The sequence below is a fragment of the Watersipora subatra genome, chromosome 5, assembly GCF_963576615.1.
Source record: "Watersipora subatra chromosome 5, tzWatSuba1.1, whole genome shotgun sequence".
NCBI classification, from domain to species: domain Eukaryota; kingdom Metazoa; phylum Bryozoa; class Gymnolaemata; order Cheilostomatida; family Watersiporidae; genus Watersipora; species Watersipora subatra.
In genome coordinates, this window is record NC_088712.1 from 37,781,425 (window position 1) to 37,809,307 (window position 27,883).

The 27,883-nt window shown below is 33.2% G+C and overlaps 1 protein-coding gene across 1 annotated transcript; it reads right to left on the reverse strand.

Moving 5' to 3' along the window:
* Window positions 1-27,437, reverse strand: LOC137397339 (TNF receptor-associated factor 5-like). Its single transcript, XM_068083630.1, has 7 exons — window positions 27,283-27,437; window positions 19,917-20,154; window positions 15,048-15,122; window positions 12,598-12,792; window positions 2,869-3,037; window positions 360-442; window positions 1-78 (listed from the first exon to the last, which is right to left on the reverse strand). The coding sequence occupies exons 1-7, from the start codon at window positions 27,435-27,437 to the stop codon at window positions 1-3; spliced, it is 993 nt and encodes a 330-aa protein (XP_067939731.1).
* Window positions 27,438-27,883: the final 446 nt, after the last annotated feature.

Genomic DNA, 27,883 nt, shown 5'->3' on the forward strand with positions numbered 1-27,883 from the left:
CTAGAGGTCTGAGCGAAGCACTCTTCTCTCACTTAGCAGCACACTTTCATAAGAGGAATGACTAAAGTGTGGACAATCCTTAAAGTGAAATAGCTTGCTCGATATTTTCTTACATATCATTCACAAGTGCTTCTTTCATATTTCGCAAGCGAGAAACACTTGAAAAAATATGTAAAAAACAAAACTCGCTCGACTGGCTGGTTTTTACTGTTTCCATCCTGTGATGGCATCACAGGATTTCCATCTTGTGATGATGCAAACTTGGTGATTAACAGACAGAAGACCGATTTTTGTACCACCTGCTTGAAAATTAAAAAAAGAAATGAGATAAAAGACGCTAGACAGCACTGCTGACGTACCTTCAGACTCTCATCTAACACATTTAGTTGCTGCTGACATTCTTCAATAGTGTCTTCATTTGCTGCGGCTCTTGGAAGAACGTCTAAAAATTTACTGATACATTATTGTGAGTGCATAAATATGCTTGTGTGTATATATAACTAACTTTTCATTGGCAATGGTACTCATCAACAAAATGATGTATTTCATTACATGCCAAAAGAAACATAAAAAAAACATGAAATCGGGAATTTTGAGCAAGTTGAACAGACATGTATCAGAAGTTAGTAATTTAATAGCATTGTGGAGGGGGACGGGGAAAGTGAATTAAAGATTGCGGTAACAGAAAGTTCATAAATTAAAACATACGATAGTGGATGGAGTATGTTGGTGTCACGAAATAGAAAGTAATGTTGTTTGTCATACATGTATGTCTGGAGCTATAAATACAAATATTCTGGGCATAGTTTTTGCAGAATTATGAATTCTGCAATGCTTAGAAGGCTACACTCAGAAGACAAATAAAAACTTGGACACCTCTTGTCAACCAAAATGCAAGAGTCTAGAAGGGGTAAAAAATACTCAGATCACATTTCCGATCTGCCTGGCCGTCTATTACATTTCTATTAACCCAAAAACCACAGCAACTCATACCAGACACCAACAGCTTGCCAATCCACAACTATAGAACAGTCTTATGCAGAAAACGATTTTGCTTTCGATACACATGATTTACTTTACGGTTTTTTGTTTAAACCTGGCTTTAAACGGGCTTTAACCCGCTTTGACCTTTGACCTTTGACTTTGGGTAAGTAAAATTTAAACCTATTTAATTTGCACTGTTTTGTATGAGATATCATTAATATGTAGTTTAATGTACTCTAATATACTGCTTTAAATTTTAATGTATGGTACGATAATGTAATGCTCAATCCCTTGGTTTTTCTATGACTGGACTGTATTGTATTTCAAACAAATACGATACCATACATGTACATTGACGTTATACAATGAAACACTGAAATGAGAAAAAACTACAAAACAAAAGTAACACTATGAAAAGCGATGCAATAAAATGTGATGTTGCAAAATAATATATTTTGTTAAATTTAATGCATCCTAACACAATCTAATATTATTTAACCCAATGCAATGAATGCAAAGCAGTACAATTACACCAACACCAACTCTACAATGCAACATAATGCGCAGCTAAGAAATTTGGTACAGCGTAATGTAAAAAAGCATACAAGGTATAACATAATACAGTTCAATTTAATAAAATACACTTTGCTACAGTACAAGATGAGTAAACTCTGATGCGATACAATGTACAGTAGCCTACAATTTAATATTATTGACAATATAATTTAAGATAAAATAACATATAAAACAATATTTTATATCATAATATAATATGTAATATATTTCAATGCATTATAATGAACCATTATATATTTTATTATACTTCAGTGCAGTATAAAACAGAATAATATGATGTAATAATGTAATATATTAAAATGCAAAAGTTTTATATAAAATAGTGTAATATAATTTAATAATTTGATACGACAAAAAATATAGTTTACCATAATTTAGTAAAGTACAATATTTCAAGATACAGACAATATAGCATGTTATAAATTAATGTACTGTCATATCATATGATATAATGCTATATAATACAACATAATGTAGTATTTGATAAAGGTTGTATAACATACTAGAAGATAATTTAGATTAATACATAACATGATACAATTTAATTTATTAAAATATTATATATAATAATAAGATAATGTATGATTATGTATTGTGATGAGTATTCTTTTGTTTACATCTTTAGATTAATTTACCTGTCAAACCACTATTTTAAACAGCTTCATTTCATTACTTTCTTTGTGTAAACATTAATCAAACTTTTGGGATCTAAAGTAATATTCTATTTTGCATTGGTTCAATTTATTCAAAATGCTTCAATTTTGTAAGTGAAAAGGAAAATGCTCCAAAAAATAACATTAAAGCATAAAATAGCAAAAGCTATAGTAAAAAGTATGTTTTGCCTTAAAAAATTGTATTAATTTTGAATAGGTCTTTTTGTCTTGTATCGAAATAGATTTTAGCGGTTTGTGACAAAGAGATTATGATAAGTCATGCATTGCTGGTATAAACCAATTTAAAAAATTTGCATTTTTGTTCAGTTTTATTACACTCTTGCTAATTTAATACAGTTTTTATCAAACTCAAGTTTTTAAAAAAGTTAATTTTATTTTTTCTACGTTTGCAAATGCTACCTTGAAATGGTAAAATCTGATTCATTTGTGATAATTTTTTGCACTAATTTTGTTTCATCCCTGTACATTTTACTCAGTAGTTTCATTATATCGATGTTCTTTCAAATAATTAAATTAAAACCTTCTGAGCTATACCACAGTTGTCCTTATTAGAAAAGATTGCATTCACACATTTTACTAGGTCAAAATACAAACTTCACGATGGTAAGCACTGTTTGGTACTTATCGTACTTACAATGTATATATTTTGTCGATTTTTCCAAACTCCTCTCAAGCTCTTGAGCATGATACTTGTTCTGGTTAACTTTTTTCATTGAGTCTACGAGATTCTCTGCTGCTGACTCTGCAGCGTCTAGTTGCTCCTGAAGTCTAGCAGCTTTGTCAACTATTTTATGTATGTTGCCCTGTGAATGCAAAGTTATTGGACGTCAGGCGGCTGTATAACTTGAAAATAAGTAAGAAAATTCTTTTTGGCAAGGTTTCCGTTTGCATTTATACAAAACTGTTAACTAAATGACTACGTATTGCAGTATCAAGACATTTTTGGACATCTTAGTAATTATCAAGTAAAAGGATTTCATAAAATATCAAAAGACAACAAAATTAAAAACGAGAAAAACAAAAGCATAGGGATAGTTTTGTGTTGGTAGTATCCGCAGATGTTTATGAAGTCCACTTTTAAATGAACTAAAGTTATTTTTGGAATGAAGATATAAATGGCAAATGGCTCTATGTTTGACACGTTTTATGTTAAAGCATCAAAATGATATCTCAGCAACTGTCTGTAAATCCCTTTTTAGTTGAGCTAAAAAATTGCTCATGCATTTGCAATTTTTAGAAAACCTATTATTTGGAATTCCTATAGGGCGCAACATGAAACATTCATTTTTGCATAAATATTGCTTTTTGGCTACCGTTTATTCTTAGTAGCTTATCGTCTAATGCTTGTTGCCAGTTGCATATTGCATACTGCTTATTGCCTACTCTTTATTGACTATTGCCTATTGTTTGTTGCCAGTTGTTTATTTCTTATTGTTTGTTGCCTATAGCATTGTCAGTTGCTTATTGCCAGTTGCTTATTGTCAGTTGCTTATTGCTTATTGTCAGTTGTGTATTGCCAGTTGCTTATTGCCGGTTGCTTATTGCCAGTTGCTTATTGCTTATTGTCAGCTGCTTATTGTTAGCTGCTTATTGTCAGTTGCTTATTACCAGTTGCTTATTGTTTATTGCCTGTTGCTTATTGCCAGTTGCTTATTGTCAGTTGCTTATTGCTAGTTGTCAGTTGTGTATTGCCAGTTGCTTATTGCCAGTTGCTTATTGCCAGTTGCTTATTGCCAGTTGCTTATTGCTTATTGTCAGTTGTGTATTGCCAGTTGCTTATTGCCAGTTGCTTATTGCCAGTTGCTTATTGCTTATTGTCAGCTGCTTATTGTTAGTTGCTTATTGTCAGTTGCTTATTACCAGTTGCTTATTGCTTATTGCCTGTTGCTTATTGCCAGTTGCTTATTGTTTATTGCCTATTTTTGATTGCCATTAGCATGCAATCCTTAGCAAACCTTGTCAAAAAATTATTTATGTTAAAGATAGCTGGTTCTTCACTAAGTTGCTGATGCCAAAAACTGTTAAATAAGTACTGTTATATTATGTTACATTAAACTAAATGCCCTGATATAGTTTAACATTAGATGTCGTAGACAACCTAAAATTTTATGTAATTTGCCCCGAGAACATTAACGTTGCATGGAGTTTACATCCTTCGAAGAGTAAAATAGACTCCCTTGTCTCTTCAAATAGAAAAAACTAAACCTAACTTTTAATTTAATTGCTACAGTAGCTGTGGTATTATTGGTATGTGTTGACAACTTCTCTCTTTTTTCTTACTACAGGCGCTTGGCTTAGGGTTCATGCTATTGTACATTCTATTATTTTATATCACACTATATCGAAGATTGTTTTATGTTACATGTTATTGTAGAATGTTCTATTTCATTACAATAATTAGTTTTATGCTACTTTAGGTTGTGTTATATTTTTTTACGTTATACCATGTTTGACAACACTATAAGTCATTATTTTACATTAGATATCATTACATTTTATTACAGTACCGAACGCTTTATTATAACATATTTTATATCTCATTGTAGCATATCATACTATATTTTATTTTATAATATTAGATTATGTTATATTCCATTATATTATATTACATTTTACCACAATATATGGCACTATATTTTTATGATAACATTTTATAATATATAAATTAACAATTTAAAAATATAATTTTATAATGTATAGTATGCAATATAACTAACTAGCTGTACTACCCGACGTTGCCCGGCTAATAAAAAAGTCTTCGAACAGAAAAAAAAATTTGTATTTAGCATATAACAACATGTACCATTCTAAATTTCAAACTACATATCATGTGTTTTGTGTAGCTGAAATAAATTAACAGAAGAAATAAAAGCAACTGTAAAAGTTTTCAAACTTTGTCAAACAGCTGTAACTTAATTTCAAACTTCATCTCATAAAAAAAATGTTTTTTGTGCAGGTCAAATAATTTTTCAAAAACATCAAACAAGAAGGATTTAAATGTAAACAAGTAATAATTAGTAATTAATAGCCAAATTAAATCTTTTTTGCTACATTACATTTCATTACATTACAACAAAAGAAAAGATGATTAGGTAATGATACGATTAATACGAACTGAGAAAAAATAAAAATATTGAATATGTCGAATAAATAATAACATTTATTGCATAAAGGTGTGTGTGTGGGCAGGCATGAGTGCGTGTTTCACCAGAAGCTATCTGTAAAAACTTTAAATTTGACAATACCGGTACCTCTCGATATCGGTGCAGATGTAAAAATGATATATCGTACGCTCTTTGTCTGACTGAACAGCGAGAGAATGTCGAGGCTCTTCTCCCAGAGATAATACAATTGTCCATGTGAGAAAAATTGGCTTTGACCGTTATATACCAATTGAACCTTACAAAAAACTGAAATTGGAATTTCAAGAAAAACACAAAAAGCTTTGTGTTTTATAAAGTTAATAGAATTCATAGTTTCAAATGATACGTTGTTTAGCATGTGCATACATTATACAGTACATGATAATGTACATGTATCTGATCAATATGCCTTGTATAGCTCAGTGGTACAGCGTGAGGATTTAAACTTACCATTGCAATTTCTGGGAGTTCAAATCTATCAGAATACAAACTCTAAATTTTAAGGTTTTAATAGCTATTAATAGCTGAATATGCACAGACACACATACACACAGATGCACAAACTTTGAGAAGTACCGATATAAATTATATATTTTATAATAATAGTATATTATTAAATGTAATATTTGTTATCTAACTGTTCTTATTAGAAACTGTTATCACTAGGTGAATGCCCGGTGTTGCACGGGTAATAAAAACAGCTTAAAAACAGTGACAAGTAATGTAGTTGCCATTGGCTAAGTTAATTAATTAGTCAGTGGCAAAACTAGCAGATTGGTTAGTTTTAGTAACTTGAACTAGTAACTTGAGCTTGTTTATATTGCTAAACCTACTACAGTAAAAGCCAAGAGCTGTGAAGCCAGCTTGTGTGATATTACACACCACACAATATCATGTGATGTGCAACACTCTGACACGTATTTAAACTGATGTAATAAATGTGTGTACAATTATTCGATTGTATAGAAAGTAGCCCATGTGGCCTAATAGGTCAGCTCGCCTTTTTCTTGACCTAGAAAATTGGAGTTCAAATTCAGTGCGAGGTATTTTTTCATCCTTAAAACCTTGTTGCTATAACTAGACGCACAAACGGCAGCCCAACAAACAGATCCATCTATATATAGTTATCGTCTGTAAGGTTTGAGGTCAATTCTAATCTAAATTACAAAAGCTCTAAATAAACCAAAAGTAATCAGCATTTTGAATGGCTAAATGATTCATTTGTAATAACTTATAAGTCTGCTTTTAATTGTTTCTAATTTTTAGAACATTTTATCAAAAACAATTACTTTTCAGAGTCAAATATATTTTTACTTTTTTTGCTTTAACAAAGTTAAAACTGTAGCCTGTCAAAAAATTTGATAGCAAATAAAATCAAAAAATGGTTTTAATAATTAATAACACAATTAATTTACCTCCATTGCTGAAACTCTTTTTTCTATCATAGCAGGTGGCTCTGAAGTCTACAAGCATATACACACGTTTTAGGTAGCCAGGCCAAGAAAGAGGATAGCAACAAAATATATCATATTCGGCTCACACGAGTTTTATGTACTAGTTTAAAAATCTTGCAAAGTATTTCAGCAACAAAAGCTTTACAACTACGTAATAGAATTTAAACTACTATATTTGGTTTGCGGTTGAACTAGTCTAACAGGTAAATTATGTCTTTTAACAGCATCTTGTTTTTAAACTATAACATTTGAAAAAGTACTTTTAGGTAAACAAAAGAATTTATTATTATATTTGAATATATAAGATCAAAAATGTTTGAGTTAAAGACATAGCTTTTATTATACTGGTTACGACTTCTTGTTACAAAATCCTAATTTATAGAGATATTCATTATCGTTTATTAACTTTTTATCCGCATTGTGTTTTCATTAGTTGGAGTGTAAATGTAGATATTTTGTACTGTAAGTGTAGATATCACATAGTATCATTGTTGATAAAGCATTCGGTAGGATAGTATAGTGAAAATGTTTTGTAATGTGAGTGTAGATTTCTTCTAATATATATATGTAGATATCTCACCATAAAGGTTAGGGTATCTTTCAGTATACAAGTAGGCATTTTGGAGTGTAATTTTGGCCATATTATATACCTCAAAATACAAGTACCTCAACATACAAGTGCCTCAAAATACTAGAATACAAGTAAAGTTTAAGATACGAACATACAAGCCAGTTTCCGTTAGCCACTATATGGCTTATTATGTGAGGGACCACTTTTGAAAACACTACCACATGGTCTTTTCCGTTGAATCAGGTTTAAAAAACTTTAAAAAAGGTTGGCTAAAAAGTGTAATTAACGCAAAGCAAAAACTTCAAACCAAAAGCAGATAATAAAAAACTAAATTGACAAAATTAAAGTAAGTTTAATTAAAGATTAAAACTTGATTTTAAGTGCGCGTTTAGAATGCTAAATTTATCCAAGTTAAATTCAATGTTTCTATGACGTAGCGTCACATAAGTTTAGTGTTGCTCTCAAGTCTCTCTTAGATGGCTGTTGGCCACTACACATGTTTCAAAGGTAAAAGTTGTGCAACGTAACATTACTAGGCAAGTGTACATGGTAATGTTACGTTTTGTTGCATATTATAATAACTAAATAAGTATTTGTTACTTTGCTAGCACAGGTGTTAAATTACAACAATTGAAAACATATTTTTCACTATAATTTCTTGTTTTATGTGTCTTTATTTATAGTATGGTAATGGATTAATTTGTATTTAGTTATTTTTCATAAAAAATAGGGTCTTGAGACACAAGTAAATTGGCATACCAACTCAGTTCCAGAAGGCATTAAGCTCATATGTCGAGGTTAGACTGTGTTTTAATAAAAAATATAGATATTTTGTAGGTTGACTTCAAATATTTCATACTATAACTGCAAGAGAGATATCTTGTAGGGTAAGCATAAATATTTTCTAGTGCAAGTGTCGATATCTTGTAATATAAGTGTAAACTTTTTTTAATGTGACAATGTAATTGCAAATATCTGGTAGCAGAGTTTTTGATTTGTTGTAGTATAATTCCGCTTGATATCTTACAATATCATGTAGATGTAGATATATTGTAGTTGAAACAACATGTTCTGTAGTATTATTAGTGTAATAGTTCTGTGTCATGCTGGACTAGCCGCTTAAATTTGCTAGTATTATTGCTCAGCAGGCGCCTGTCAACTAACACTGTTATTTTACCAATAGCATTTTGTAACAACCAATTGTGCAAAAATTTAAGCACGCAGAGATTTGACCAAAACCTGTTATTAATTTGTTATACTAGTTATTCTTTTTTGCATTCAACATAAAACCGTTTCTATGATATATAAAACATTAATGCAGAAAGGCAGTTTGTTGTTTTCTACAGATAACTTGATTGGAAACGGCTAACTTCCTTTAGTCAATGAAAGCACAGCGTTGACTTGTCAAAACAACAAAATTGTTTACTACAATTCTTGATAGTTTAGTCTGACAAGCAGTTAGAAGATCAGAGTGAAGTTTGACTTGCAGTGAGTAGACCAGGCGGCATTCTGACATGTAATTGGCAAATCAGAGTGCAGTCTGACTTGCAGCTAGTAGATCAGAGTGTATTCTGACTTGAGGTTAGTTAGTAGATCAAACGGATGTCTGACTTTCAGGTAGTAAACCAGACGGTAGTGTGACATGCAGTTAGTAGATAAGAGTGTAGTTTGACTTGTAGTTAGTAGATCAGAGTGTAGTTTGACTTGAAGTCAGTATATCAGAGTGTGGTCTGACTTGCAGTTAGTAGTTCAGAGTGTAGGTTGACTTGCAGTTAGTAGATCAGAATGTAGTTTGGCATGCAGTTAGTAGATCAGAGTGTAGTATGGCTTGCAGCTAGTAGATCAGAATGTAATCTGACTTGCAGTTAGTAGATCAGAATGTAGTCTGACATGCAGCTAGTAGATCAAAATGTAGTCTGACATGCAGTTAGTAGATCAGAGTTTAGTATGGCTTGCAGCTAGTAGATCAGAATGTAATCTGACTTGCAGTTAGTAGATCAGAATGTAGTCTGACATGCAGCTAGTAGATCAAAATGTAGTCTGACATGCAGTTAGTAGATCAGAGTGTAGTATGGCTTGCAGCTAGTAGATCAGAATGTAATCTGACTTGCAGTTAGTAGATCAGAATGTAGTCTGACATGCAGCTAGTAGATCAGAATGTAGTCTGACATGCAGTTAGTAGATCAGAATGTAGTCTGACATGCAATTAGTAGATCAGAGTGTAGTATGACTTGCAGCTAGTAGATCAGAATGTAGTATGACTTGCAGCTAGTAGATCAAAATGTAGTCTGACATGCAGTTAGTAGATCAGAGTGTAGTATGGCTTGCAGCTAGTAGATCAGAATGTAATCTGACTTGCAGTTAGTAGATCAGAATGTAGTCTGACATGCAGCTAGTAGATCAGAATGTAGTCTGACATGCAGTTAGTAGATCAGAATGTAGTCTGACATGCAATTAGTAGATCAGAGTGTAGTATGACTTGCAGCTAGTAGATCAGAATGTAGTCTGACATGCAGTTAGTAGATCAGAGTATAGTATGACTTGCAGCTAGTAGATCAGAATGTAGTCTGACTTGCAGTTAGTAGATCAAAATGTAGTCTGACATGCAGTTAGTAGATCAGAGTGTAGTATGACTTGCAGCTAGTAGATCAGAATGAAGTTTGACATGCAGTTAGTAGATCAGAGTGTAGTCTGACATGCAGCTAGTAGATCAGATTGTAGTCTGACATGCAGTTAGTAGATCAGAATGTAGTCTGACATGCAGTTAGTAGATCAGAGTGTAATATGACTTGCAGCTAGTAGATCAGAATGAAGTTTGACATGCAGTTAGTAGATCAGAGTGTAGTATGACATGCAGCTAGTAGATCAGAGTGTAGTCTGACATGCAGCTAGTAGATCAGAATGTAGTCTGACATGCAGTTAGTAGATCAGAATGTAGTCTGACATGCAGTTAGTAGATCAGAGTGTAATATGACTTGCAGCTAGTAGATCAGAATGTAGTCTGACATGCAATTAGTAGATCAGAGTGTAGTATGACTTGCAGCTAGTAGATCAGAATGTCGTCTGACATGCAGTTAGTAGATCAGAGTGTAGTATGATTTGCAGCTAGTAGATCAGAATGTAGTCTGACAATCAGTTAGTAAATCAGAGTGTAGTATGACATGTAGTAAGTAGATCAAAGTGTAGTTTAACTTGCAGTTAGTAGATCTGATTTTTTTTACTTTGTTTGTGGCAAAAACACTTTTAACGATGGTTTTAAGTGGCTGCATTTTTTAAAGTAGGCACATATTTTCTAAACTTTCTAAAAATTGAAAAAATTCAGTTTGGTATGGAAAAAAAATTTTGTTTCTGTTTAAAAATATTATTGTTAGTGCTAATACATCGTTAAAGAAAGCCCTAGCTGTGCCGGCCGGCATTAGGAACAATAAGGCAAGTTTTACTAAAACCTTAAAGAATAGAGAAAGCATAATATTATTATGCTTTATTAGTTATCTTGAGGTGTTGACTGATGTTCTAAAAAAAGAATCAAGGAGATTGACCCCCTAGAAGCTGAGATATAGACAGCCAAACACAGGTCTACCTAATAACGAATCAGAGGAAAACCCTTCGAAAATCCCGAAAACTGTGACGTATAAAATCGACTTAATGGTCATGTGCCGGAGTTGCGCACCCTTACCGCGGTTATGTATAATGATTGTTTTGGCTACGAGATGTAAAACGCTTCTCCCGATAGTAAATAATTTACATACTAGCTCTGGTTTCTCAGGAAAATCATCCAAACATTGTGTGGTAAAGGCATTTGCCCACAACCCCTCGCCATGATTTTTTAAAGCAGAAGAGCAGATTTTGACTATTGTGCTTCAAATTTTAACTCGATCTCCACGGATATGCTCCGAAGATCATCTGTTCAACGAACGGCGCGTGTATAGTCTATATGCGATATCCGCGATTGCAGTTTGTTTAGAATAAGAAATAGGAATGGGACTTTTTGTTCCTTCATAATTTTTCTACTGTGTATCTACTGCAGCATTTAGTTGATTTTCATGATTATCGTCACTATTAACAGACTGGAAATTCACTACAGCCATAATCTTAAAAATACTAACTTGACCGTGCTGCTCTTGCTATAAGAAAAGAAAACGATAACTTTTGCTTTGATTTTTCTATTGATCTATTATCTTATCTATGATTATTTTTTATGATTTATATAATATTCATAATGCATATTATACAAAATAATAATATAACTGCATATAGAATAAATGATGTAACTAATATAATTTGTAGAAAATTCCAAATGATAACCGAGATTGATGATTGATTTAATCGATTCTATTTATTAGCTATAGTTAAAAAATTTGAACAACGCTAAAGATGAGTCTGAATAGGGAAGCTAAGTAGGAGAACAACAAAACTGAGCTGAACTTGCAAGATAGCGAAATGTTGCGAAATAATAGATGCGTGTAATTATTTTATGCTAAAACTAATCTACACGTCAGAGGGACCGGTTCGGAATTCTAGGAGCGATGATTGTTAGGCCCAATTTGATTGTTCTATACTTCCAGGGATTAAACCAATTAAAACGCCGTGATTGTTATAGGAGAGCGCATTAGTTGGCTTAATTGACCAATGGCACACAAGTCGATTTCATACGTCATATATTGATGATTACCAAAACACTTTTGTTTTTTGGTAGACCTGTGTTTGGCTGGCTATATCTCAGCTTCTGGTTGGTCAATCTCCTTGATTCTTTTTTTAGAACATCAGTCAACACCTCAAGATGAATAATAAAGCATAATGATATTATGCTTTCTCTATTCTTTAAGTTCAACCAAAAAGGTTTTAAGTAATGATAGTATTTTTCCTTATTTGGTTACTTTAATTTAAAACTCAAAATTTAAATTAAATTAATTTTTAGTTGTTTTACTTTTTATTAAACTTTTTTAGAAATATTTAGCTTTTTTTAAATTGTGTTTTGCATATTAGGTAAATTTTGTGTAGTTTGGGTTATTAGAGGTGACTAAACCAAAAAGCTGAGCTCATTTCAACCAATCAAACTTCAGTCAAAACTTTCAGAGGTTTTGACTGACTCTGCTTGGTTGAACAATGAAAAGTAAAACATGGCTACATCGGTTTTACTGCTTTTTCTGCGTGCTCATTGCTCAAGCTGTGGAAAGCATTCATACAATTCTTACATTCCCAATATTTTTGACATTGTATTCACATTCAGCAGCATTCATGGCGAGTGCCTGCAGGTGAAGGTCCTGTTCCTCTCGCATATGATGCTGCAGTTCTTCAGGTGTGCCAGCCTCAAACTTGCAATAGTCATAGTAGTAGCACTTACCACCACTGGTCATACACGGAATGTGAGTCTTTTGGTGGACTACCAACTGCAAGTAAACAAATACAAGCACTTGTCATTAGGTATTACAAATAATTTTATTAATAGTCCTTTTAGGAAAAACAGCAAACTCTCATAGTCGGAGTCACTGCACATGTTGAGATGTAGACTGATTTAAGCAAATCATTTCTTTATTTATGTCTCTGTGGAATTAGCCAAAAGAATCACAGCCATTTGTAATGCTAAACATGACTCGTTGAAATAGTCTCTGTTTATAAAATTTTAATATCAGTAAGCCTAAAGTCTAGGATTAATATGTCCATGTAGGGAATTTATAAAAAGTGTTATTTTGAAAACAACTTCATCTGCTATTAGTCAATTTGTTGCATTAGATCACTTCTCTTTAGGACTTTGCTAGATATGCTATTATTAATAGCTATTTTGGCAGACTCAGCTGGTCTTATAAATAATTTTCTCATAATCAAATAACAATTTTAGTATGATAAGTGTGATCTTCCGTGATATTAACAAAGTTTGTTTATTTAAAAAATTTAATTGTCCGCAATGAATGGGTTCATAATTTGTTGTCGGTAAACAATTTGTGTTAGAAATGATTGAAATCTCGGGCATCACTGGGCTAAAGGCCAGACCTCCATAAAATGCATTAACAATTTAAAATTTAAGATATTCTGGATATTACAAACAGCATTTGAAAAGTAGGTTTTTCAGAAAGTTTTGCTAAAAACCAATAACAACGATAAAACCAATAATGATAACCAATAAAAACCAATAACAAATCTGTCACAAGCTATATAATGATAAACACATACATGTACATACACATGCACCTACACATACGCATACGCATACGCATACACATACACACATACGTACGCATACACGTACACATACGCATATGCACACACACGCATACATGTACACATACACATATGCATATACACACATACATGTACACATACACACATGCACACGCACGCAAACGCACACACACACACATACATGTACACATATACACACACATACGTGTACACACATACACGCACACACACACGCACACACATATGTGTACATATACATATACACATACACACACACACACGCACACATGTACACACACACACATGCACACGCACACGCACACACACGCATACATACACACATACTAAACACATACTAAACACATACTAAACACATACTAAACACATACTAAATACATACTAAACACATACTAAATACATACTAAACACATACTAAACACATACTAAACACATACTAAACACATACTAAACACATACTAAACACATACTAAACACATACTAAATACATACTAAATACATACTAAAAGCTAAGTTTTAGTATGTACTGTACTAAACTTCAACTTTGTCAACAGCTAAAATCTTATCATTTATCTGTTTCCAATTTCGTTTTCATTATAGCCTCTCATGGATAATGCTAAACTGAGATAACGAGCAACGTACATATCTTTCAGGCATTGTATGAGGGATTTTGGCAAATATCATATCGACATCTTCATCCTAATCAGTACACCGACTGCTAAATTTTCACTTCAAGAAAGATGTTTGTTGATATTGTAAGGTAGAAAACAAACTCGCCCTAGTGTAGCAAGGACGAAATGCATCGTATTTCATAGAGTAAGGCAAAAAAATCTTATAACTTATAATCTTATAACTATGGGCATCGTAACTCGTGAGCACACTGTATTAATTAGTAGTTTAACGCGAACAATGAGAAAGCGGGTATACAGAATACAGTAGTAACGACGCGAGTGGTAAAAAATGCTTAGCCATGTGCTTAGCTGCACGTGTCTTCAATCTTGCAGTTGCAATTTTCATGAATTCAAATCTAATGTGAAGCACATTTTTCATTCCTAGAATTTAGTCGCTGTAGCTTGACAGATGACAGACAACAGATGACAGATGACAGATGACAGACGACAGATGACAGACGACAGACGACAGACGACAGACGACAGATGACAGACGACAGACGAGCTACGACATATTACAGATGACAGACAGCGTGTCACAGTTTGTAACTGTTTTTATTAGTTTTTACGCTCTTAGCTAAATTTTAAAAATAATCACGATTGTTATTGGTTTTACTCAACATTTGCTAAATAAAATTCAGTTTTTATAGTACAAACCTTAAATTACAAAACTGTTTAAAACAGATTAGTGGCAGTTTTAAAGGAAGCACTTACAGGTGTATATAATATTCTTGTGATTTTAGAAGTTAATAGTTATGTAATATTCGATCTCTTACCTTGTTATACTTGATGAAAGCTTTGTTACAATGCTTGCATTCTATTTCAGCAAAATCACACTCTTTATAGTGTTTCTAAAAGTATAGAAACATGGTGTATTGTACATAACATACACCTACATAGCAATATAATAGTAAGCTGCTATATACAGCCTTATGATAGTACACACTGTTGTGTGTGCTAACATAAGGCTGGCATAATAATAATACTAACATATGTTAGAGTGCTATTCTATAGCAACACGGTAGCTTTTTGCTTCCTACAAGACTACAACACCAGAACTGTTAAGCTGTGTAATACAGTATATATAACAATATAATACATATATAATAATACAATAATATAGTAATATAATAATATATAATCTTCTTTGTTATGGTAAGAGCCATGGCTGTCTGTCTGTTCAAAGCCGATATAACAAAATGAAGGTATGACTATATAACGATATAACAATATAATAATATAACGAGATAATAATATAATAATAAAATAATATAAGTATAATAATATAATGACATAATAGCATAAACGATATAATAATGTAAAGCCATAATAATATAACAAATAATAATAAAGCAATTTTATAATATAATAATATAACAATATAATAACACAATAATAAAATAATATAAATATAATAATATAATAATGATATGGTATAGTAATATAACTATATAATAATATAAAATCATAATAATATAATAAATAATTACATAATAATATAATAACATAATAAAATAATAATATAATAATGAAATACTATACTAATATGATAATATACAAAAATAATAATATAATAATATATGTCTTTACTATCATGATAAGAGCCTTGTTCGGCTGTCTGTTGGAAGCCATGGGTGAATGTTGGGAAAAATATTACATCACACAGTATTTGAACTCTAACACGCAGCTTACTAGTCACTTACACTACCCACTACACTACTCTACCACCCCGCTGCACTATGGAATAATTGTGCAGATACTTATTACAGCTCGTATTTTCTCACGTCTCACTAGACTGCTAGATTAATCGTGTAAATAATGTCAAAGATGTACTTCAAATATGAATTTGCAGTCTTTTAGTAGATTTTATTAGAAAGTGTCGGTATTTTTTAAGGATTGCGATTTTTTTTATGTTTGAGACGATCTTACTGCCAAAATGTTTCTAGATCAAAATTGACAAAACTGGCTCATAGTTAAAATGCTCAAAGAAAAATAAGTGCAAATTGATGTCACTAGTTTTAGCGCTACTATGTTGACATCAGTTATTGAGTTCAAGTTGCAGCATGACACCTCTCTCTTCTGTCAGTCTCTTTACAACTATAGGCGCCATAATCGTGTTTTCTCTTGACCTGAACATTTCAATCACTATCAAGCTTTGAAGATTTTAATCTTGAAACATCCTGGCAGTCAGATTAACTTGAAAATAAAGAACAATCACAAATAGTAAAAAATACTGCTGCTTTCTGATGAGTTTTGTAAAATTTTGTGCATATTGATCTTTAACAAAAAGAAAGACCACACACACACACGTGCGCACCTGTGCACATACACACGCACACACGCATGCACATACACACACACATAAGCTTCTTGCTGTCATACGTAAAGGATAAAAGAAAAACACATTGCTGACCAACTAACTAAAAAATACTGTGTCTTGTAGTTGGCTATAATTGTCTGTCTGTCTGTCTGTCTGTCTGTCACTCGCTTTTCATACAGAAATACTCTACATGAGCCTTACCATTCCTAGATATGCTCACCATTCAGAATAAAACTGATGAAATTTCAAACTGCTATTAAAAATTTTAAGTCTTCAATTGGCTTTATTTAAAAAGCGGTTTACACATTGAAAGCTTTTTCAATTAAAACACTAAAAGTATTATAAGTATTAAACACTACGTTTAGTGTTCACTTTTACTGTTTAATACTTTATGTAATAGTAAATCATGTTTTTAATTTACCTCATTTTGTTTATTATCATGTTAAATCTTTCAAAAAAAAATTTTAGTAGTTCTAGGCATGTAGGTAGACCAGGTAAAATATATGTTTCAAAATATTGGCAAAATAATTGTTATTCAAATTAGGATGTTTATACTTTTACTTCTACAAATTTGCATATAATTAGGCGGTTCTGACAAGGTTACATGTTTATAAACGTTAAGTAAAAATAATTTTACCTCCAAATTGCATCGCAATGTCTGGTATCCACAGAAATGGCAAGTGGTCTGATTTTGGAGACATTGCGCAATGTGCTTAGGAATGTCAAGAGAGGATACGACCTTTGAACATCGCCGGTTAGAGCATTCTACGGCTCGGTATTGACATTCAGCCATATGTTGCTACAATAAAATGATACATCCATATGTCACTAAAGATAAAATAATATTGACATACATTCATATGTCGCAGCAAGTAAAATTTACTAAACACCGATTTTACCAGATTAGATGACATGTGTATCTAATGGAACAACAGAATGTTCTAGAGTTTTTGGGAGATAGACAATGATGAACTTTTGCTAACTGACCAATGAGCCTGGAGGCTGGCATAATATAGTAATTTAACAAACACAACTTATGGTTTAAAACACTGTGCATGACACCGCAAAATAGTTGTTCTAAAATGAGGCTAAATCAACCCAGCTATCTGGCTTGCGAGGACTCATATTAGACTTGGAATATGAAAATAAATCAGTGCACCTTTATGCCTTTCTGTATGTATATACGGTAGTCTTTCCAATGCTTTTTTTCATCCATTGCTTGCAATCACAGTTATAAGACCAGATATATGTTATTCAACAGGAATAGCAGAAAAAGCAAAGAAAAATTTTTGTGACACAAATGCGATACGATGTATCAACATGCAAGACGCATTTTTATGATACGGATAACTCTATTAGTAATTTTTTATACATTTATTGTCTAGCGACGCCTGGGTGTGCCAGCGCCAAAGTGCTACGCTCGGCTGACTAGCAGACCATGTAACCATAGGGTGCTATTATAGTAGAGTGATGCCTTACATCAAAAGTGTATCTTTAAAAGAACAATAAAAAAATAAAAACCAGGAATGATCAAAGGAAAAACCTTTTTTGGCATTATTTGTTAAGCGAGTGACACTATTTAATCAAAAGCTTTTGTTATGCTGTTGGTGGCTAAAGCAGTTTCAATGGCACAAAGATGCAGCATTTCACAATTGTTTCACTTTTAAACAGCAGCTCTAAATCACAACAGAGTGAGAGCGACACGGCTGTTTCCACGATGGCATTGCAGTGCTATATGAGGGTGTGTCACTATGTTAGCGCTGTTGGTGGCTAAAGCTAATCATCACAAATGTGTTCATTATGAAACTAGTTACTAGTGCAGTATAAACAATGGTGAATTTATATCTACATGTACATTTGCTCAGTAAAACCAAGCACGTTTTGAGGGAGAAAGAGAAATCACACTCTTGACAGCTATGATTGGCTGTTACATCTGAAAAACCATTTGCGTTTAAGCACCATAATTAGGAATGGTCTCGAAGCATTAGTTGTAGAAGAAGGAAGAAGTAGAAGGGATTTTACGGCTCGAAATTTTTTGTAACATCAAAAAAAAACTTTTTCTGTTCATTACAATGTTTGATATAACATAATAAAAATCTATGAATCACAAAATAAATAAATAAATTTTGCAGTTGACAATAGCAAAATGACAAAATTTGCAACTTATCCATTTTATAATTTCTCTTATTAACAAACATCAAAAGAATTATAAAGAAAGCAGCAAAAACTATGTACTTCTCAAAAATAGTTGTTTTTATGTAGAGTTGAATTCATGCAAAATTGTGACTATTTACTGTATTTAGTATGCAAATGTTGTATTACCGTATATTGTTATACAATTGCATATATTGTTGTATGGCTTAATTTAAAAAAAAAACATTTTTATTTAAAATGAACTTATTGCCAATGAAGTGATATATGTATATGTATATAACAAATGTTTGCTAAGTAGTCAATAACTCAGTTAGTAAAATTGTGTCAGCAGTTTATTATTATTACATCAATTTTATATTTTTACTACTTGAAAATTTTAAAAACATCAATAAATCAAAATTTTTACATCAAACGGTTTTGTTTGCATTGTTTAAAAAACTTAAAACAGAAATCAAAAGAAGTCCTACTGCCAGTAACTTCTAGTAAAATAATATAGATGCATTGTTATCCCACCTAGCTTCTGAAGGAGCACAGACTATCATGTACTACTCTCAGTATGATACTACTGATATAATATTTATAAAACCAGTACAATTACTTACTATTTTTTGTTGTCATTTTGTACTAACTTAAAGTTCAAGTTAAAAAAGAGAGTTCATAAACCACTTTTGGGTGAAAGTGAAAACCATCAGTGATGTAAAATGTTAACTTACTGTTAACTGTTAACATACTCATATCATGAGTAGTTTTCGGTATAAAACTGTTAAAATTATTGTTACGGTTTTTTGAGACAGTTACTGGCTGACCCTGGTATTGTGCACATGTGCTCGGATGCTAATTATTAAAGCAGTATTTGAAAAAATCGTTATGCTCAATATAAAAATATTACAACTTGCATACTCGAAACGTTTTTGAATACTATAAAAATAGCCAACGCCAACTCACATATTTTTCTTGGAACTAAAATTGTGAAAACTGATCTTTAAACTTATTTTGCAAGTTATGCATACATAAGCTGTTGCTTAGTTGACATTGAAAAATAACATTGTGCTATTGGCAAGTAAAGAGCACAATTCAAAAGCAGTTTTAATGATTCCTTTAAAAATAGCTTGTCATAAAAAGGTTTACACGGCTACTGCTCTGTCAGAAGTATTTCCAGCTTGTTACCCACGTTCAGATCTTTCCACATTGGCGTAGCCTGGCATCCATATGGCTCATTGTAGCAGTAGCATCTCTCCTTTAGCAGTAGTCGCTGACAAGCTTTGTCAGCAAAAACATCAGTCTTGCAGAGGCCTTTCTGCTGACACAGTTCCTGACCTAGTTCTATGTCATCCAGCTCAGAATGAGTCAGCGGGCAGTTTATGACTTGATTATCCTTAAACTCTGTTCTCAGGCAAGGTTTGCACACTCTGCAATAGACAGTGGTACAGTATACAGACAGAAAAGTAGTGGTGCAGTATACAGGCAGGAAGGCAGAGATACAGTATACAGGCAGGAAGGCAGAGATACAGTATACAGACAGGAAGGTAGTGATACAGTATATACAGAAAGGTAGTGATACAGTATACAGACAGGAATGTAATAGTACAGTATACAGACAGGAATGTAATAGTACAGTATACAGATAGGAATGAAGGGATACACTATACAAACAGGAAGGTAGCGATACAGTGTACAGACAGGAAGGCAGTGATACAGTATACAGACAGGAAGGCAGATATACAGTATACAAACAGGAAGGCAGTGATGCAGTATACAAACAAAAAGGTAATGATACTGTAACACTATACAGAAAGAAAGTTAGTAATATATCTTTTTTTGGTTTTCATCAAAAGTACACTTAAGCAGAGTTGATCCATACCTTACTTCTTGTTTGTATGTGCTTTGGGTGTTTTTGATGTTTGTAGAATAATTAAGTAGAGATTTACTCTCCCATAATGCAATGTTCAATAGGTTAAAAAAAATTTTATTACAAGAGCCCGTGTCTGTGCTCTCAATACTGAGAGCTTTACCCGTCTGTTTATATGTCTGCCAGTCTTATTGTTCAAAGCTACACCAAGAGCGTTAAAAAAAATATTGCTTCGAACAAACATCGAAATTGCATATTTTATTCTGCAGCCAGGCATACTACCAACTGCAACACTCAACCATCTTGGCAAATTAAAGAATAACTGTGCACATGCTTATTACATATGATGTACTGCCGGGTACTCATGCATTAACAATTAACATTAACAACACTCAACCATCTTGGCAAATTAAGGAATAACTGTGCACATGCTTATTACCTATGATGTACTGCCAGGTACTCATGCATTAACAATTAACAACACTCAACCATCTTGGCAAATTAAAGAATAACTGTGCACATGCTTATTACCTATGACGTACTGCCGGGTACTCATGCATTAACAATTAACATTAACAACACTCAACCATCTTGGCAAATTAAGGAATAACTGTGCACATGCTTATTACCTATGACGTACTGCCGGGTACTCATGCATTAACAATTAACATTAACAACACTCAACCATTTTGGCAAATTAAGGAATAACTGTGCACATGCTTATTACCTATGACGTACTGCCGGGTACTCATGCATTAACAATTAACATTAACAACACTCAACCATCTTGGCAAATTAAGGAATAACTGTGCACATGCTTATTACCTATAATGTACTGCCGGGTACTCATGATTTAATAATTTTTTGTCCAAAAGTTTTAGCTGTCTATCTGAAGCCTACAAAATTTCAGTTTTTTATCAAAACTATGATGAACAATAATTGAAAGACGCCAAACAATTGTACCATCATTTGCCAGATTCTAATTCAAGGTCTTCAAAGCAATCTATTCTATAATGTTTATTTAGTAAAGAAATAGTTAAGAGTCATATACTTTTTGCCACCTCTGAAAGCGAGTTAAAGCCAAGTTATACACTAGAAATTCTACTGTCATACAGCCCATGACCAAAGAGATATTGGAAAAAACGAAAGGGTACTGATGGTTGAGAAATGTAATATTAGCAGTCAATTGGCACTGCAGTGCAATAGGATAACTGCAATGGTAGCTGTAATGTACTGGGTGTTATTATATACAACAAATAGCAACAATAAAAGGAAAATATTATATGTTTATATCTCCCCCCCTGCAATAGGAAAAATGCAATATTGGCCAATGTTAGAAGTAAAATGCACTGATATTATTAGAATAACCAATATTATTAACATAGTAATAATATAAAACCAAGCACAATTTTGTTTACATTTCAAAATGTCATAGCCAGCAATATCAAGAAGTTGTGATATTTATATAGATTTTTAGAAAATCTGTACTACGTAGTCATTGTTCTGTAGTCATCCAAACTTATAATTAAATATTGTAATAACCTCATAAGGATCGTTAGAAAAAAAATCATCGTCATTTCCTTTACTTATACTGCGTTGGACATCAGTTAAAATACCAAAGCACTCAAAAGTGTCTAAAAATTAATGTCAGTTACTTTGAAATCAGCAAAAATGAAACATTCATGAAATGAAATAATTTCAGTACTCCTACGTTAATTACAGAAACCTTCGGCAATTCGACAATGCTATAGACTGGTGAAATGTGCACGTTATTTTTCCATGAAATGCGCACAAATTGATCGTTCTATTCTCTGTCGCTCGGCGTTTCAATTTCCGGTCTTAACTTTTATTAAACCAAGCTTGTCAAGCGTTTTGTAAAGTATTTCAGCCAAATTAATTTGTCCATTTGTGTATAATCCGATCAGATGGGAAAGTTTTAAGATAATTCCGACGGTATACAAAGACTTGGTAATATATTTAAATAGGCTTATATGTGTTTTGTATCGTTTTTATACTCTAACGATTCTACACAATGATGGTTAAATTTGTTGATGAGATTTCAAAACAAGGGTTCGTCTCATTGTTGATGAATAATTTTCGTAAGCTGTGTGCACATGCATTTATCATAAAAACTCTCAAACTTCGCATCCGCTCGTTTGGTCATGGAACAATAAGAATTAACAAGTGTAAATTGTGTCTAAACTTCTAACAGACATTCCTAATTGAATTGTAAAAGATTTAGTAACAACATCATTGCAAATCTTTCTCCATATTTTAATTGGTCAAACATCTGTCATAGTAGAGCAGGAACATGAACTTATCTTTCAGCCTTTTCCTTCGGAGGGTGGGCTACTCAAACTAAGATGTTTTATAGTCAGAAATTTATGCTGAATTCAATTATAATGTTTCTACACCTATGTGTTTGCACATTTCTGAGCTAGAGAGCATTTTCGAAATGGGAGGGGGCAACTCCAAGTTTGCTTGGAAAACCTTACATATTAGACAAAGAAAACTATTTTATAATCTCAAAAATTAATAAATGCTTTTATTTGAGATTAAGTGAGTCAATTCTCAGCATTCCTTAACCCATGCCAAGGATGCCGCAAGACCACTTGTTTCACTGTCTTGATTAGTCTGTGAATGAAACCCTAGTCAGAGTGACTAAACTTCAATATGAGACAGCCAAACAGTATTCAAACAGATGGTTGATATTGGAAGAAGAGAGCATTCAATGTGAAATTGCTCAAAAAGTGCTAATCATTGAGAACTTCGATGAGAGTTCAGACTTCTTGTCATTATGCATGTTATAAAAAGTATTGTAACAAACTCGTTATGAAAAGAGCTGAGGAAAGACATGAGAAGAGACAGAAAGAATGTGATACAGCAGAAGAGGTGAGATCAGATATTTATAGCTTTACAAATTTATGATGATTACTCTATGATGATGGTACTTTGATGGGAGAAAAAGAAAACATTTTCATTTTTGTCTGCACATTTTGTGAGCAGCAAAATTAACTCTTTGCAGTTTACATGACTTGTTATAGCCTACAATTTGGGCATAAATTTATAGATAAATTACATGTATGATCCTTCCTTGGTTTTTTGCATATGACCACACAAACTACGCTAGATGTGGCATGCTGTACTATGCAGAGATGACTAATCTGAAAGTATGGCATAGCAAGGTGTATGAGGCTCTTATGAAGAAGGGGTATTTTACTTATCAATCACGACATCACTGTCCATTCAGCTCTATCGCTTGTGATCAATCTATTGAGCAAACAGTTAAAAGAGACTCAAAGTCTCACGGTAGAATCATAGGGTTTAACAGGAATCATCGGCCTCTCAATGCTGGACTCTATCTCACCCAGAACGAACAGCTGTGCATACAGACATGAAGAAGATGCTAGTGCCTTGTGATTCGGATGCAGCAAGTTATGAGATGCGTGAAAAGGCATGGAAGGCTGATGAGGAAATGAGGGAAGTTATGAAGGACTCATAACAGCAAGAATAAATCCGTTTGCGTTTCAAACCACCAAGCTAGTACATATTACCTGTGGTGCAAAAGCCTCCATTGAAGTGAAGCAGGATCTTGAAATGGCAAATGTGATAGGAGAGAAACAGCTTTCAGAATTTGGCCAGAGGAGGTTAAGCACCCAAGAGATTGATTTCAATGCATCCATCAAGTCAAACAAGCTCAAAACCTTCTCCACATTACCATCAGCTAAGAAAAAATCAAAAGAAAAAGTCCTAGCGTGTTCGCACAGACTGTTTGAAAATTTGTTAGTGATCAGCCAACAGCGTAACTTGGATTTAAAAAAAGTGTTATCATTCTCTCTTGGCAACATCAGCTGGTCCCTGGCTAACTCTGATGGCTCTATATTGAAGACTGCTAAGTCGGCTCTGATGGCTGCTGTTGAGGAAGATGCTGATGATCAACCATCAATCTATGTTAACCAGGATCAGCTACCAGTCTTTGACGCTATTGTGGTTAATGCTATGGCCGAAATTCAGACCCTGAAAGCTCCTCCAACTTTTGGCATGGTTGCAAGTCAGCTTTTGCAACGGATAGTTAGTATTGCAAACGTATATCACACATGTCGCGTGGATGTTGTTTGTGACACATACCCTAATATCAGCATTAAAGAAGGTGAGAGAAGTCATAGAAGTGTGGAAGGAAGGCAGAAGGTTGCTGTATTCAGTCCGAACTTCTGAATTTTCAGCAGATGGCTCAAACAAGCCTACTTTAGAGAAATTTTAAAGGATACATGGAGGAAGTCAACTGTGAAGCAGAAACTAGATCTTGTAACAGCTTTTTCTCAAGAATGCCACATGATCAGCTATGACCTTGATGGATCAATCGCTGTATACCAAATAGATAGTTTGACACCAGACCACGAGGAAGCAGATACGCGCATGTTATCACATATCGCAAAGGTAATGGAAGACAAATCCAGCTCAAAGGTTTTAGTCAAGTGCCAGGACACAGATGTTTTCCTAAGCTGTCTATCTCTAGTGAATGAGCTGCCATCACAAAAACTCATTTACTGCTGTGGTAAGAAGCAGTTGAGATATGTAAACAGGCTGTCTGTCTACTGTCCTCACATCCGAACGATGCAAAGCACTGCTCGGGCTCCATGCTCTAAGTGGATATGACAGTGTAAGCGCATTCTATTCCACCGGGAAGATAACTTTCTTCAAGCTGCTAAAGAACAATCTTGAATTCTGTAACACACTGAAATCATTGGAAACAGATTTTGAAGTTGATGGTGCAATAAAATAATCTATTGAGACATTCATATGCAGATTATATAGTGAAGAGACAAATTCCATCAATGAAGCAAGGTATAAGATCTTCTGCTCACCGTCTCGCACATCACAAGTAAACCTACCACCCACACTAGATGAGTTAAATCTCCATATATCTAAGGCTGCCTATCAGGCTGCGATATGGAGAAGAGCCAAGCAAATCATCATCAATGCCCCATTCCCCCAACCAACATGGTTGGTTCATGGAAGATGGAGAGCTTAAAGCTAGATGGATAACACGACAGCCAGCACTTCCTGATGTGCTCGTGGACATGTTTTGTCGATGCAAAACTGGGTGCCAGTCTCGTTGCTGTCAGTGCAACAATACAAATCTCAAGTGCACGGACATGTGCAGAAGCAGCTGCTGTAGCAATAGAAATAAAGAGGATGGAGATGAAAGTAGTGATGCAGAAGACTCAGATGACTGTGAATTAGAAGGTTAGTATTTGAGTGGTATTGTAACCAAAGGTGCACTTCATGTTTGATTAGAATACATACATGTATGTGTCACACCGTATAAAAGACTGACTAATTGCGATTTCACTTGCATAATAAAGTAAACGGTTCAACATAATAAGCATTAATGATGAATATATGTATACTAAAATGTTATATATACATGGTCTGAGTCTTTAAAAATACTTTTCATTTTGTTTTGCAAATCTGTAATGATATATGAGTTGCGGAATAACAAGGACAAACTGTAAAGCTGCCACAATGTCAACCAAACTGAGAACACATAATATTATATAATACAATTCTATTATTATAATATTTGAAGATTAAATATTTTAATGTTATTAGAATTGATTCCAACTTAGGTTATTGCTAATTATTTAGTATTTATATGCCATTTTCATTATTACATTGTTGGTAGAAGCACATGAAACATTACAGATATTTATTTAATTAAAATAATATAATTAATTAAATTGCTCAAAAATGAACAATCTGAGAGGTGTAGAAACCAGATATTTGAAATCAGCTGAAAATATCACATATCAGTTATCACATAGCCCACCTCCAAAAGGAATAAATCACTTTTTTGACAGCTTTTCTATGCCCTCCTGCTCTACTATCAGGTATTTTAGAGTTTCATACCAATAGAACTTCTATATGACAGGTAGGCTCAAGCATCTCTATTTACAGTTGGTTGCAAATGATAATGTTTTTTACAAATTCAAGCATTGAATCAAGTTTTTGTAGCCTCAGAGCTAAGTACAGTATGCTGGTGCATCACTTGTGTTTCGTTGATTAATTATTCTGCTTTTCATAAAGTTGCCAAAAACGGTGTTTTTTTATTGTGATATATTATTTAAATAGTTCTTTTTAAAATTAATTCTACAATACTAAAAAGTGAAAGGAGAGGAGAGTATCAAAAATGACTCAAAAACCATAGCCTCATTAGCCAATATACAATCTCTGAAGGCAGCATTAACAAATAAGACATCAAAAAGGTAGCATCTGCAAACATGTTCAGTCATTAAACAGGGGCAGCTCTTTTTTTAAGCCCAAAAGCTTGATATTAAGTTTGGATTACCCATCCTCTTTTTAAAGTGCCATTTTACTAGCACTGCAATTTTTTAATAAATTTTTAATCAAAACAATAAAGAAATTTCTCATCTTAGCCAACTCAAAGTCTAAGTTGATAGTGTTGATGACACGTAGTAATGAATTTGGATCATTTAAACTAAAATTTGTTTGCATGTACATGTACATGCAAACAAATAGGCTCTCTTTAGCCAACTCAAAGTCTGCAAATGAAATCAGTTTAAATTCATGACTACAAACTAAGACAATGTCATGTGTGGTTCAACAACTTTACAACTAGAAAAAACTAAGTGAGCAAATCAGAGTGCATTTAGAGTGTACAACTGACCTTGCACCACAGATCGTCTGCTGGGGGTCAATAAGAATGCCGGCACACAGTTGGCAAGAAAACTCTTCCGCTAAAATCTTTTGGTTGACAAAATTAGGTCTGCGACATCTGCTGCCGACCACATCTTGTTGAGAGTCTCTAAAGAAAACAGGCATCTGATCTTTTCATTTTAAAACTCAATGTTTTACCTGAACGAATTAGATAATTCTTACCACATTTGGATAGCCACGAACGTGTAAAGCGTAGTTCAAAACAATTATTGGCGATACAAAAAAGTGATATGCTGATGGGATGTAAAAACAACTCCTACAGACAAAAAATCTCTGAAGTTCATAATAACTTGAATGATAGCATCAATTACACTAAAAATTAGTACAGGCAAATATTATTTGCTTCTTTCTTTCTCTCTAAGTGCCATTTTTTGTGAGGATGTGGATGATCATGGTTGTTCACCACTTCCTATACATTTGCCTCGTTCTTTTCAACAATGCTTGCTCTGTTCTTTTTGCTTCCTCCCTCTCTCTCTCTCTCTCCTCTCTCTCTCTCTCTCTCTCTCTCTCTCTCTCACTCTCTCTCTCGCTCTTCTTCTCTCTCTCTTTTT

Coding starts and splice junctions, on each gene's coding strand:
- LOC137397339 (XM_068083630.1), bottom strand. CDS start 27,437: ATGCCTGTTTTCTTTAGAGACTCTCAACAAGATGTGGTCGGCAGCAGA. Junction 3,038..12,597: donor ATGTCAAAAATATTGGGAAT/GTAAGAATTGTA, acceptor TTGCATTCACAG/GGCAACATACATAAAATAGT. Junction 443..2,868: donor ATCGACAAAATATATACATT/GTAAGTACGATA, acceptor GTAAATTTTTAG/ACGTTCTTCCAAGAGCCGCA.